The 15,741-nt window shown below is 35.4% G+C and overlaps 1 protein-coding gene across 2 annotated transcripts in view; it reads left to right on the plus strand.

The window, feature by feature from the left end:
• LOC145673395 (uncharacterized) overlaps positions 1-15,741 on the plus strand; it is a 476,309-nt gene that overhangs the window by 388,626 nt on the left and 71,942 nt on the right. For both annotated transcript variants that reach the window (XM_081743054.1, XM_081743055.1), the window contains exon 19: positions 11,489-11,556. In XM_081743054.1, coding sequence (XP_081599180.1) covers positions 11,489-11,556 — 68 coding nt within the window. The remainder of the gene's footprint in view (positions 1-11,488; positions 11,557-15,741) is intronic.

Here is a 15,741-nt window from a genome sequence, read left to right on the forward strand (position 1 = left end):
GTATTATATATATGTAAAGGGGCCGCGGTGGCTCAGTGCTAGAGCGTTCACCTCTGGAGCATGGGATCCCGGGTTCAAACCCTGTTCCCGCCAAGTGAACTCTCTGGTGCACAAACACCGTGTGCGTGGGTTTTCTCGGGATTCTCCCGTTTCCTCCCACTTTCTTCATCCTACTATTTCATTCATTTATCATAATCACCGCCTCCTTTAGCCTAACCGGCATAATCGTGGGACGTAAAACTCAAAGATTTAATTTCATTTCATTTTTCAATGTGGTAAACACCGGGAGGTGATTTCTGTTATCAACATAAAACGAAAACGAAAAGTATACACTAACCTGCGTCCGGAAATACCTCAGAGATATGACCACCCGAAAAGGTTCGAAAAAGTGCAAAAACAACCTTCTGAAGAATAAAATGTCGGATCGAAGTCGGGCAAAAGGGAATGTCCATTATTTTTAGCCGTAGATTGAATTCGTGTACAATCGGATGTAGTACGGTGGCGGTGCAAGGATGACTCCCATACATAGTGGAGTATTCCTTCGAGTATTTTATCAAACGTTGAATAAGGAAAATGAATAATAATCAAGTACAATATTTCAACAATCAAAAATAATAGTACATCGTTGAAATTAGAACACTTAGAATTCGAAAGAAAGAGAGATATACATGTCTGATTAATCTATTTTGTCTCAACAAAGAATAAACTCTGGGAAGAAGAACTTAAATGGAAAGAAGTATTTAACATATCAGTTATATTTTCTAGGCTAATAGTAACGGATGAAAAATGAACAGTTTTCTGTCCAAGTTGAGTGTGTGAAAGTGGAAAAAGTAACTTTGATCCAGATTAGGTTTATAACGACTGTGCAGAAGACAGACAGCTGGCAAATATCATGCATGATGAACGGGAATACAAAGGATTCTTCACGTGACAACAGTGACTCAAAAAAATTATGTGAATACAATATGGGCGAAAGTAAGCTGCATTTAAAGATTTCTTCCTCGTAATACGCAGAGAAGCAATGAAAATTTGACGACAAAACACAATCTGTTGCGCGAGTTGCACAATGATACAAAGAAATGCAGTTCCAAACTACTGATTTATTTTGTTTCGTCCAAAGTAGGATAATTGTGAAATACACAGAGGTACCTTGCAATATCTGTGCATTGCAGTATGTGTACACGAGACAGTTATGAGGAATAACAGTTCACAGTCTGATACTGTGGACGTTGACCGCATTGCAAAGATGACATCGGCGAAGGATTTTTTTCCGTGTGCGGTCAAGCACACCTGTAATTTCGGGGATGACTGCCGCAACTATATTAACTAGACTAACAAGTTCTTCGGCTTTTGTGGCTTAAAAAGTTTTTCATGCCTCCCCTAAAAAAAGAAATCAAGGGGCGTGAGTGATCATAACCCAGGTCCTTCTCTCCCAATCCAACGATCTGGGAATATTTCATTTAGATAGGTCTGCATATTCTTGTCAAAATGTGCAGGTGCTCTATCATGCTGGGATCACATCTGATGTCTTAGTGAAAGTACTATGCGCTACGTACGTGCTGCTACATGTACGCAAAAGTGTCATATTCTCTTTCTTCCGTGTAGGTATTCCATCCAGCTCCAACGTACATCAGAACATCGAAGAAAGATTTTCCCCCATTTTTTGAACGTAATTCCTACGAGCTTTCTTCTAAGAAATTTCTCCAAGCAGTGACAAAATCAAAATGTAAGTGAGCTACACTAGGACACAAGTTTGATATATTCACAATAGCAATGTAATTTTTCATAGTTCAGTGGTAAGGGGTGGTTTGCCGACTTCAAGGGAGGAAAAGCTCCTCGAAAGTATCCCTGGAAGAAGATTCGTCTCACGGATAAATCAAGTATACTGTCCCAGCGCATTTATTTGTATCATTATGCAATGTGTCAACATGTCGTATTTTGTCCATTTTGTTGCTTCTGTGCAGAGAAGTACCCTATTCAACGGAATTACATATTACGGGGAGGAAACCCTTGATCGCAGCTTACTTTTGCCCAATATATATTCACGCAATGTTTGGGAATCCCTGTATCGTATGGAGAATCCCTTGTGCATTCGTTCATCACATATGATTTTTGCATTTTTGGATACTGCATGATATGTTTCTTTACATGCCGCCTGACTGTCCTATGCACAGTCGTTTTAAACCTAAACTGAATCAGAGTTATTTTTCCATTTTCACACTCGTAACTTGGACAGAAAGCCGTTCATTTATCATCCGTCATTATTAACCTAGAAGATTTAATTGTGATACGTTAAAAACTTCGTTTCATTTAAATTCTTCCTCCGAGAGTTTATTCTGCACTGAGACAAAATAGATCACTCACACATATGTATCTCTCTAAGTGTTCTTGTAACTTGAAAGATCAGTCAAAACTGTCTATGTTGGTTCCATCGAAAAGTGGCCAACTTACAGAAAACAACTGTGATTGGTGTATTTTTTAGAATAAGATTTCTAGTATTACTTGATTGTAAAATTTTAATAAGCAGTGGCACGACAGCTACTTATAAATAATGTATATAGATTAATCATAAAAATATACAGTACTAGAAAATATTACTATAGTATGTTTAATATATGTGAATACCTTTCTCTTCCTGAAAACTAGTCTGTTACATTGGATTATTCTGATTGAAAACACAATAACACAAAGAACCATGAAATAGAAGCGTATGTACGCAGTTTATTGAAATTGATATTATAGCACACTGAGTTATTCAGAGAAAAGCTAAGGTATAAATTTAGAAATTCATATGCAATTTATATGACTTCTTTTAAGTTGTTACTGAATGGTGGTTCATTCTAGACGTATTTGTTTTATTCTTTTTGGCAGATATGCACATTCTAATATTGTAGTTAACTACCTCTTGTTAATGAGCTAGAAGTGTTTCCCTCGGAGCAAATGATGTTTTGAGAAAATCTTGAGGGAATTCATATCTCAAAAACTTCGCTATCTTTTGACAAGACGTCAAGTGCCAATAGTTGACAATTGAGATGGTTAGTTTAACCTTGAGAATTTTCCGGCATTACTAAAGCTCCCCATTGATGAGAGGAGTTAATGGTTTTACCAAAACAGACAGGGTAAACAAATACGTACAACCATTTCTTGAATTCCTGTCACATCTCCCTTCACCACCCGTTTATCAGGGTAGGCTTCTGGCCATTGACCTCCAAGGGCAAATCGCACAAATCTTTGCTTCTTTTCTTCAGTCACAAATACAGAACATCTTCTTCTCATATGGGAATACGAAAGAGTTAAGAAAAATAACAAAATGGTATTTTGCGTGGCTGAGATACGCAGGTAAATTTATCATTATCATCATAGGATAAACATTGCTTCAGTGTGGCCAATTTCCAAGATAGACAAGTGGCCAACTTATAGAGTAGTAAGTAATGAAGGTCTTATGAGAAAATGCAGGTTCAAGGCGAACTAGGCCAAGATAAGCAGGTGGCCAACTTAAAGAGCTGGCCAAGTTGACAGGTTTCACTGTACTATTATTTCTGATTGTTGAAATCTTATACTTGATTGTTGTTCATTTCCCTCATTCAACGTTTCATAAAATATTCGAAGGAATATAACATTTTCTTTGGGAGTCATCCTTGCGCCGCCACTGCACTATATCCGATTGTGCACTAATGGAATCTATGACTAAAAATTATGGATATTCTCTTTTACTCGATTTCGATCCGATGTTTTGTTCTCGAGTTATGGCTGTTTTTATACTTTTTCGACAAATTTTTGGGTGATCAATGTGCCGAAAGGATGCATTTTTACTCCCAGGTTGGTGTATACTTTTCGTTTTATCTCGCAGTCAGGAATCACCTCCCGACGTTTGTTATATTAATTTACACCCTGTATATATACGGGCCCCATTTTATGTACTAAAAAACTAAACTGTGAAAATGTCTTTACTATAGAAACATTTTCTAGTTCATGTAATATTTTTGCCAAAGAAAATGAAGCTAAATATATACCAATAAATCAATATAGCTATATTTTAGAAATACAATAGGCACTGAATATTCGAACACTAATCTAAAACACACAGGAAGAATGAAATTTTTAAATAAAGAGCTTAAAAAAACTTGATTTGTTTAAACTGCGCTATATCGATTGCGCCTAGCTTCTGAAAGTTTTTCGGCAATAAATGAGTAGCAGCATGAAAAACTCCTGTATTATCTTACCAAATAGACCTACATGTTTTAATTGCTTTACTAGCTTTATACATATTTTTTGAAAAGTGATCATACTCATTACCTTTTTTTTCTCTGCCAATAGCAACTGTATGCATATATAATACAAAACTGATATACAGAAGAGTTTTTTTTTTAAATATTTATAATGTGATATTTCGCAGTCCGTCTTTTATAAGGGCACACTTTATCTTTCATAGGTTCTTTACCAACAGCCACTATATGAATTTACTATACAAACCTGGTATACGGAACAACTAAAACTAGTTATCCATAATGTGATGTTTCGCAGGGCGCTCTACGAGCAGAGCACACGGTACGTTTCACGTTTTTGTATTTTATCAACAGTAACAGTATGTATTTATTGTACAGAACTGTGCTATACAGAAGGATAAATAAAATCGTTTTACTTTGATGTGGGTTTGCAAGGGCGCCTTACGTAAAAGGGCGCAATGAACCCTTCACGGGTTCTTTACCAACAGTAATACACTGTAGTACGTATTCATTGTACAGAACTGTGCTATATAGAAGAATAAATAAAACCGTTAATATTTGATGTGGTTTTGCAAGGGCGCCTTACGTAAAGGGCGCACTGTACCTTTCACAGGTTCTTTACCAACAATAATACGCTGTAGTAGGTATTCATTTTACAGAACTGTGTCATACAGAAGAATAAATAAAACCGTTTATCTTTGATGTGGTTTCGCAAGGGCGCCTTATGTAAAGAGCGCACTGTACTTATCACGGGTTCCTTACCAATAGCTTTATTATTTATAAAAAATAAACTTGTATCATTTTTTAATAATATGATGTTTCCGAGGGCGCACCGGACATGTCCCGGTGGGCCAGCAAGGGGCCTGGCCATGATTTGTCATCTAAGGAACACTTGAGAATTGATCCTAATCAGGTTTTTAGGGTTTCATCGACCTTCTATAGCAATACATCTTTTTGCCAAGAAGGAGAACATCGGAGGAAGTACAATAACATTGGTATTGAAAATGATGCTCGTAATCTATAATATAATATGCACAGTGGGCTGAAATTTTGAGAAGTCTGGAAAAGAATAAATCTAATTTTGAGATCATTTTTGATAATATATTGCTCCGTGCATCGGGCGAGATGTTTGCTCCTAGCAATTCAACATTAGGTGATGTTAGAAGTTGAATTCCTGGTGGTGCTGATTTGATCATTTGTTCCACCCAGAAAACTCACTTTGCATTTGGAGTAATTTAAAAATAAACCAATGGTTGATGCATTAATTCGAACATTGTTTAATGTACGTAACACGAAATCCATATTTCCTGCTATGGTTCCATTGTCCAAATACCAAATGTTCAACTCCGTATTAATATCACTTACAATGGGTTGGAGAGTCAAGGCAAACAAAGCTGGGCCTAGCGAATCACCCTGTTGTAAGCGCTTTCAACAAGATATTGTGTCTCATAAATAGATTATTAGGTTGAGAGCGACATTGATAAAAGTATGGATAGAAGGTTGCAAAATTATGTTTGACAGAAAGGAGCATAGAATCATGGTTGATTTCATTAAAATTCATTGCGAAAACCAATTTTTTCAAATGCTTTCTCTCCAGCATAGGCGCCAGTTTCTACCCGGATGGTACGCAAACTCTTAATTAATGTGGTGCTAAAATGTCGATTAATGAGTGACGCAATTTGGAAACAAATAATCTTAGCAGACATATGTCTCCATACATTACCCACAGCTATTGTTAAAAGGAAATTGTAAAACCATAAACTGCTTGATTATGGTTTTGCTTGCCAACATATCATAAATATGAATTCTCCATGAGATGTTGAACATACAATTTCACTCCTAGAAAATTTCAATTATCTAGATAGTCCACTTAGCATTCTAACAGTCAAATTCTGAAAATATATACACCACAAACTGATGTAAATTTACAGTCATACTAAACTGGGTAATGTTCAAGGAATAAATTTAAGATAAACTTTTGTTTGTGATATTTCGTAATCGTTGAAAATTCTCAATATTTGTATGACGTATTCCCTAATGTTCTGTGTCTGTATGTCTGGTAGTGGTGTAGACTTATGATCGTCAAGAAGGTTGTTTCGCTTCAACTACATACTAAAAATTGTATATCTAATCAGACAATAGGAGGCATACTTTCTTAAGATGTATCCAACATATACGAAGCTATCAATTCAGGATGTTCGGCATTTTAAAATGATTTGTAACTTCAAATAGGCTACATGTAGAAATATGGACCATTCTTAGAATGTGTCCTTGTTTATGTGTGGTAGAAATGATATTTGTATATTTTGTGTCGTTCCACGAATAACAGTTCAGAAATGTTCTTTCGCATTTAAAAGTTGCCCAAGAAAGTCCTGGTGCTGTCACACAGTCCATCTAGGCTGAAGGAAATGGATCAGCTGAAATGTTTCTTTGGAAACGACGTGTATAGCAATTTTTCGTATGAAGAACGGTGGTTGATTGATAAATATTTCTCGAGAACAATGCGCAAGAAAAAATTTCCATCTTGTTTAAGACCACATTGTTGTAAGTAAGCAGATTTAAATGTTTCCTTATCTTTCATCTTGAGATTGTTTCCACTTTGGTTCTAAAGATACGTTGAACAATGACAGTAGATTTACTGAGATGATTGAAGTGAAGTTCACCGTCCGTCACTGATAGGATCACAAACTTCAAATTTTACAGGGATGGCATTGGTCATACCTAGTATAATGAGATCGAATTTTAAATTTTATTATAAATTCTTGTCAGGCAGAAATGCTGTAACACTCCAGTCATCGTAACATTTTAATTTGTCTATAGAAAGCAGTGAAAATTAATACTTTCTCTACACTGTCAGCAAATGAGTTATAGTTGTTTGCTTCATACATACGGTTTAGCAAATCTATCAGTAATGCCAGAATTCTTATGATCATGAGAAAAATAATGTCTAAATATCCGAACTACAAAGTATGTATATTGGTTTTTAAGTACGTTCGTACTTAAACATATCAAACAAGATTACCATGAAAAAATTCACTACCAAAATCACACACAACATTATGCACTTCTATAAGTAAATACTGAAGAAACAATTAACCAACATCTTGCTAGACTGATATGATTATGGTGTAAACATGAAAGTTTAAAATCATGCCATACATACTTTTCCGGCCTATCCATATTTACAACGTAAAAATAAATAATTAATTCGAAGAAGGTGAATGGAGCACTATATACCCGAGCTTGTTCTTTTCGTAATTTTCTACATTACGTAATTACGTATAGAGTTCAGGCCTTCAGAACCTTACTGAAATAGAATAAATATTCTCCTAAAGTCAAATATGTCATTGTTCGAGAAGCTATTGAACTGTGAAAATCTCCTAATGCAACTGCAAGTATGACATAACCTTACACGCCAACTTCTGTTTCTGTCTTTCTAAAAATAATTCTGCTTCGTCAACAAGTTTAAAGTGAATATTGTATCTGCTATATTAAGATTTAATTGCATCAATGTTTGAGTTCTATTCAGATGTGAACTGTTGTGCTCTTCTTACATACGAGTCGTCCATTTCCAGTGGCATCTTGTCCACATAACAAGATTTTCCAGAAATCGAGAAGAACATTCTGGAGCTTCAAATGTTCACTAATATGTGCTATTTTTGCAGAATTATTGATCAGGAGCAAATAACTGTTTACTAAAAATTTGAACAAAAACTATGCAATAGTTTGAAGGAAATATTAATAAATAATTTGGACAAAAGTCTTTTCAAATTGTTTAGACAAAATCCCTCTTGTAATTATACGAAGCCATTTTGTCATGGAAATAAGGCGTTTCGGAGACAAAACTGATATACAATATAACGTAATTATTTGTTTATTATAACCGAAACAGGATAAATGTGATAACTATCAAATAAATAAATTGTTGTAATATCTGAAATAAAACGATTTGTGAATAAATAATGACTTGTTTGAAACATTTTTCAAATCAGTTATAATATTATTTCCTGCTTTGAAGAATGTTTCAAAGCAGTCATAATATTATTGAAAGCAAACAACAACTCCTCTTAAAATTTTATGAAACTAAACTTTAAAAACAGATCGTGATCAAACCATGTTTGCGTAGCAAACAATAGTTTCTATAGATGATTGTGTGTGTGAACCATCATCTCGTTCTACTTATGCTGTGTATCCCAAATCTTCCATTTTTCCTCCGCTATCATCATTTTTATTTCTTATTCTTCTCTAACACTGTAAGATATAATTACATTTAATATCCATGTAGAATGTAATAGAAATATCCTGCCAATCAGTTCCGTAGTGTAGTTGAAGCAATCGTCTGATATCATCTAATCTTACCTGGATCTGCTCCTAGAACAGACCTCTTACTCATTAACGATTTTTCAGTGGAACCTTGTACGTGCGAGGTCTGTGATTCTTCATCCAGCACAAAATTAGATCATACACACACCAAATTGGATGCAGTTTCAATCTCAGCAGGCACCACGTTAAAAGAACAAAATTCGTTGGATGTTACAGTGCAAAACACGACCCAACCCCCTATTTGGGTGGATGGGACAATGAAACTGATCGTTGAAAACATGTTCTATTTATACATGAACAAAAATAGAAGGGTTAACAACCGTTACGAATAAACATACTGTCTTTAGAACCTACCGTGCTATGAGAAAACTATATGTTTTAACACTTTCGATCCTAAGCCCGAGTCAGACTCGTTTTGTATGTTTATTCCAAAATGCCGGAGCTCAAGTCCAACTCATTTTTCAAGTAATAGCCTCTATGTAACTTATTAAGGGTTCCGGTCGTTTGCCGACCATATTAAATACTTACTGAGACTCAGTTCTTGAAGAAATACTATTCACCTGACATCCAGCGAAGAGTAAAGAACTTTTGCAGGTTGGTTGTTCTGATCAACTTTCTGCGTTTGACTGCAGCACGTTCGATAATATAGTGGAATAATTTGTTTCGAAAACTAGTTTTACAGAAGTCGTCTTGTTTGTAGCAAGTAACATGAATATAAAAAAAAATATCATATATTTTAGAAGAGTTTAGATCTCCTTCAGAAGGTGAAATTGATGTTTCAGATATAGATCCTGATATCGAAATTTTTAAAACAGGGTAAACAACGCTGTGCCGTGGAAAATCAGCACCCAGGGCGAGAGTATAGGACGGCGTCCTCTCCCCATAAATATGAGTGAAATCGACAGACCAGCCGCGAAGCGCCACCGTAGTTGGCGCGAAGAGCAAGAAAATTTTCAAAAATAAACAATGTTTCTCCTTGATTTTGAACACGTTTCATTACTTTTTCTTCCATTTTATATATATGTTTTCTTTTTACCTCCCAAATTTTCAGCCCCCTTACGCCAATGCAGCTTGGCGCATGAACAAGTGGAACTTTCGACATGCTCTCAGAAGCGTCGTGGCAGAGCTTGAAGATGGAAGTGGTTTCCTATTCCAGCTCTCGCGGCGTGTGAAGTGCGAGCAGTTATAAAGTTTTTGGATGCACAGGGCTTAGCACCGTCTGTTGTGCTAGGTCTATGGCCCTAACGTCACAAGTAAACAGTTGGTACGTTCCTGTTTTAGAGAATTTGCTGCAGGACACTAAAATGTGAGTGATGAAGAGCGCAATGGGAGGTCAACCGTCGTAACAAACAACCTTGTGGACCTTGTTCTCGAAAGCATCATGCAGAATCGTCACTTCGCAATAACGGAACTCAGTGTTCAGTTCCCGCAGATTTCCCGCTCCTTATTACACACCATCGTCACTGCTCGCACTTGACACGAAGTGGGAGTATTATGTTTCTATTTTAATTTTTCTTTGTTCAAACCGTACATATTTCAAAGAGCAGTGTAGTGAACTACCCCTTCTTACATCACCAAAATGTTTATTCAGAATAAAATCTAAAATCCAAAAACTTGTTTACAATGTTTTTGTGCATCTATTATTATTCAACAATATGTTATAATTTTTTAAATGGCCTAAAAGACGCAGGATACTGGATTAAAAAGATCAGATTAGCCCAAGATGGAAAGTGTTAACTTATCTGAATTAACCTATCTGAATCTAGCTGTGACTTGTGCACGAGAGTCGCTTTGAAATTGTTTTTATTTACATACTACACATGTCTAAAGGACAAGAAGCCGTTTGTTTCTGTAAATGTTTTAATATTTTTCCTTTGCCATTTTGGTTTGTTTGCACCGCTTATCGGATTTTTTTGGAACTATAAAGCGTATATCATGTGGATGCTATGAATACAATTGATCCAATGTTGCCCTTATCGTAAAATCGAATTTTATTTTGGACAAGATGCCTCTTGGAAATGGACGACTCATGTGTAATAGATTAATGCCTATGTATCGCATGAAAAAGAAGAGGCTGGTATTCAGACTTCTTAGATGCTCTTGATTATGATCAAGCTGGATGTTTCTGTTGGTACTAGCTTTTAACGGAGGACCCTACCCGAGACAAAGATGAGATTAAAACTTAACGAAATGGAAACATTTTCAGTTAATCAAAAATGTTCATCTACCGTAGTAACTATTTGTGATACATCTCTGAAAAGCGAAAGAGAGAATTCCTGCTTACATATTCTAGTAATAAGACAATCTAAGGACGACTATTTATATTGAGAGTTTACCTTATTTATAAAATTCTTATGTTACTACAAGTGAAAAATCCTGTGTTTCGATTTTTAAATAGTTATAAGAAATATAATGAAAAGACTGTATTATATATGCGTTTATTTCCTTACAATTTTTTACAATTAACTGATGTTTCTATAAAACTAAAATTTTAAAAATATATAAGTAGGTATATAACGTTATTAGTCTTATTTTTACTTTGAAAACATGACAACACAAGAAGAGTTAATAATTATATCATTTTTGTATATGCAATATACATTGTATATTACGTATATCTGATCTGGATGAACCGCACTGCGAAAACGTACAAGAGAGCGACATATTTACACTTTAGTTTTTATTACGTTTACTGTAGTATATCATTCACTCGAGGAAAATGCTTTAAGGATCATCCTTGTAAAATATCTTATCAATATTTTCATTGGTAAGTAACAAATCAAAATACATAGTAGGTGTATTTGACTCTCCGAAGCTCTCAATTACGTGGCATCTACTGTATCTACTTAGTAGTTAATTTTTAATATTTTATTGACAGCAGATTCAGCTTTACTTCTGTGACCCTGATAATAAAATTTTTACTTAATTTTATTTTTCAGCACCACAACCTGACTTTCACTTCACTTTCACAAACATTACAGCAAGAAGCTTCCAAGTATCGTGGAAGGTAAAATTGAGTTTCTTAATGTGTTTCTGGTTTTAACGTATTATTACAAAAGCATTTAGTATATAAGAGAAAAGTGTTTTTGGATGTGTGGATACATACACGATATTAATGAACAGCTTCCTTCAGATTAAAGAACATATAGTATAATTATCTCATTATAAACATTCGTTTAATACTAAATCACATTTTATACAATTGGTGGGTTCAAAAGAAAAAACTAAAAAATGTTAACTTTCTTTATGTACTAGTACATATACGGAGCGCATGTAAGAAAGGAGGAGAAATTTCTTATTAATTGTAACAAAGTAATAGCCCCACTTTCCTACGATCTTAAAACGTTCGATACTGAATTCTCTACGTTTCTGTTAGTGTCTGTCTGTCTCTTATTTGCATTTTTTTTTAGTTTTGAGCCCTCTATTCGATAGAATATTAAATATTATCTGAAAAAGTGAGGAATCATTCGCGTCACTCTTAGTGTTCCCGAGATATTGGTAAGAAATGGCCGATTTCCGAAGATTTAAGAAGCCATATCTCGGGAACCGTAAGTCAAAGAGAGATCATATTAGTGTTGTGCAATACCTAAGAGAATGGTGAACATTTTGGTACCAAATAGTAACTGGTGGTCACTGGCTAGCTGACCACAGTTCCCCAGATATTGGCTCCAAAAGTTCGAAATTCGGGAGATTTAAGGAGCGATATCTAGGGAACCATAACCCATAGATAGATGATATTTTGCGAATTTTTGCGAGAAAGAGAAGGTGAGGATAAAAGATTTACTTTTACATATAAAACAATCACAGTCATCCTTCCCACTCCATCTCCCCATTTTTTTAAAATTCATTCTGGCAGTGCTCTTGCAGGATTCTCAATTGGTTTATTGTGTCTCCATACACGACTTAGCTTGTTTATTTCCTCCCAAATGAGTATTAACCTCTAAACACATTTTTTGACTGGTTTTGGATACCTATTTTTTTCTTGTGGTTTCCAGAATCTCAGTTTGTTTCTTTGACTCACCAAAAACATAGGAAATCTAGCTTTGGTTACCAGTTAGTATGTGCAATAACAAGTATCACTCATCGTTGTACTACCGGCCAAAATGAAATGTATAAGAAGCCTAAAACCCACGTGCCTAGAGAAAATGCGCCGAACGCGCGTGCACTAACCATTTGACAATGATTAACCTGTAACATTCTTAGGAATCACCTAGAACTGAATTTCTGTTGACTAGGACGTTTGTCACATTGTAGCGTGCTGTTGACGAGAACACTTCTGTAAACACTATGACTAACACAATAGCGATGAAATGATGATTCAGTCCTACACACATTACTAACGATCTTTCATCCGAACACAAGATCTATACATCTTCTCTTGCCATATCCACTAGAACGACTTCTCGTACCATCACCATGCTCACTCAATATTGCTGCCACATTGATAATATACTATTTCAATAAATTCTCTGTTCTTTCTTTCCTTCAGAGAAAGTGCACCAGTAACTAAACCTCGCATTTCACTGGATTTCATTTTACGGCATCAACTGTAATTCACCTTGATACACGTATATAACTGTACAGTGACAGTTCTATATGTGCTTCATGTAATGAAGGTTAATGCATCCTACTGGTCACGCAAGATCTCGGCAGTGTAGTTTTACAATTTATAAACATTTCGTCCTTCTCTGATATATGCCTCGGATGTATTGTAAATGAAACAATGTACTGAAGAATAACGAATGAAACTAATCTTTAAGGATCCAAATATATTGTAAGATTTTAGTTACAATAGTCATTAATATACCGTTTATATTTATAGTTTACTTATTAATATACAAGATTATTAATAGTTACATAGTTATTAATATACCATTATTAATATACTTTACTATTTAGATTGTGTCGACAATACTTCCATATTAACAATATGAAGGTGAATGAAATATGAAGTATCACTTGGGCTAACTTTTCGTCCCTGAAATCCTGGCTTAGGACCCAGGTTCTGGGCCAGGGGCCATGGTCCAGGGGTGCATAGGACAACTTCAATCTAAAATTTGGCATTGTGTATGCCGACCACCCAGGAGATATGTATGGAAAAATAATGTACCTCTAGAGGTTTAGAGGTTAACAGGTTGACTACCATAAGTACCAATAATGGTACTCACATTACTTGCCACAGTTGTCGTGAGTACCAAATTTGGTACTCGCCACTTGTTTTCCTTTTTTCTCATGTGGGCCTATATCGGCACTCAATTACATGTGTTTTATCATGCATTTCAACAGAGTAGAAATTACTCTTTAAAACGGTAGCTTTAGCTGAGAGTTTTCTGTCCGTATATTACTACTCGAATTGAGGTTTATAACGTGTATTTCTGCATGATCAGTTTCGCTTGACCAAACAATTTCAAAAATTGCTGAATATGTTAAGGTATGCAAGTTGATGACGCAATTATGCCCAAGTGTCGTCTTTGGTATTCATGGCAACCGAGATAAAAATTTGCTCTTTTCCCATGAGTACCAAATTTGATACTCGGGCATAATTGCAACATCAAGTTGCATATCCAGCCAAATTATTTTTATTTGCAGATGAGAGGGACAAATTACCCCTTGTTCTTCTCTGAGTATTCATTCTTTGGCTGAATATGCAAGTTGATGACGCAATTACGCTTGCGTACCAAATTTGGTACTCATGAGAAAAGAGCAAATTTTTGTCTTCGTTGCCATGAGTGCCAAAGGTGCAGTGACGACGCCAGCTTTAAGTTCTTAGGGGGGCAAAGGAGGGGCAGATACATTTTCGGGGGGGCGGCTATTTGCCATACCAGAAATGACATATTTATTACGTTTGACTTATTTTACATTACATTGTGTATTTCGTTGCTGTTTTCATATTAGACGTACGTATATGATTATAAATTAAACTTATTTCAAGTAAAATTTGTAACTAACAAATAAGTAACTCTGCACATGGAACATTTTTCAATGAAACTTTTGAAGCTTAAACATAATTGAATTACTTTCGCGTATGCAATAAGTAACACATTCGTCTAGTACTATATGCTACGTAACTCTCTCTCTCTGTTATATATATATATATATATATATATATATATATATATATATATATATATATATATATATAGAGAGAGAGAGAGAGAGAGAGAGAGAGAGAAATTTACGAGGAGCTGCTGAAAATATCGTAGTCGAATCCAGGAGTGTAGGTACTAAGTAGAAAAATGAAACCGTAGTTTAGAAAAACATATCTCTGTATGTACAAATACAAATTTTCATATTAACAATGAAATTCTTCTTGTTTCTCAGACCTCTGAAGTGATTATGTGTGCCCAAACAGATAATTTCACGAACATCCAGATCCTAACTGTTATAACATTTTTGTTCCACCAAGGAAAGTCACCGAAGTAAATTAATTAGGAAATCAGTGAAACACCACGAGACTCTTCTGCATTATATACAGTGGTAAAGGAGTAAGTGGCTTAGTATAAACGTGGCGATTTCCAGGATGATTAAAAGCAATGACTCTTCCCGAAATCATGGATGCAATTTGTGACATTATTCTTGCAGCATTTCAGCCAGTGGTGGATATAGCCCGGGGCCGGAAGGCGTAGGCCATCCCAGTTTTTGAGTGACAAAGATAAGCTATTATTTATATAGTTTTTAAAGTGTATAGTAAACTCACGATATACTTATTATAGTCTGAGGTCTGGCTGCACCCCACTTTCTCAGTTTTTACCTTCTCAGCAAAACTTGTGTCACAGATTCTGGGCATTTCTTTGGAACTCGTCGGTAGCATAATTCAGAATGGATTCTGTTTGCGCAAGTTCTTGGCATAATGGGTTCCCAAAATATATGTCAGGAGAATAAAATGACGGCATCAAGAGAAGTCTTTTTCCAATTTGACCGTAATGCTGATCAATTTCGCTCACGAATAGTAACCATAGACGAAATATGGTTGTACCACTATGATCCTGAAACGAAACATCAATCAATGAAATAGTAGCACTCATTTCTCCATCGCTCCAAGACGTTCAAGACACAGAAGTAGGTTGAGAAACTGTTTGCAACATTCTTCTGCTATAAGTATGGAGTGGTACTCATAGACTACCTCCGCAACGGTTAGATATTTAATTCAGAATCTCTACATTACTTACAAAACTGAAAGAAAAATTCAAAG

The sequence above is a fragment of the Thermobia domestica genome, chromosome 16 (assembly GCF_964235325.1).
Source record: "Thermobia domestica chromosome 16, izTheDome1.hap1.1, whole genome shotgun sequence".
Classification (NCBI taxonomy): domain Eukaryota; kingdom Metazoa; phylum Arthropoda; class Insecta; order Zygentoma; family Lepismatidae; genus Thermobia; species Thermobia domestica.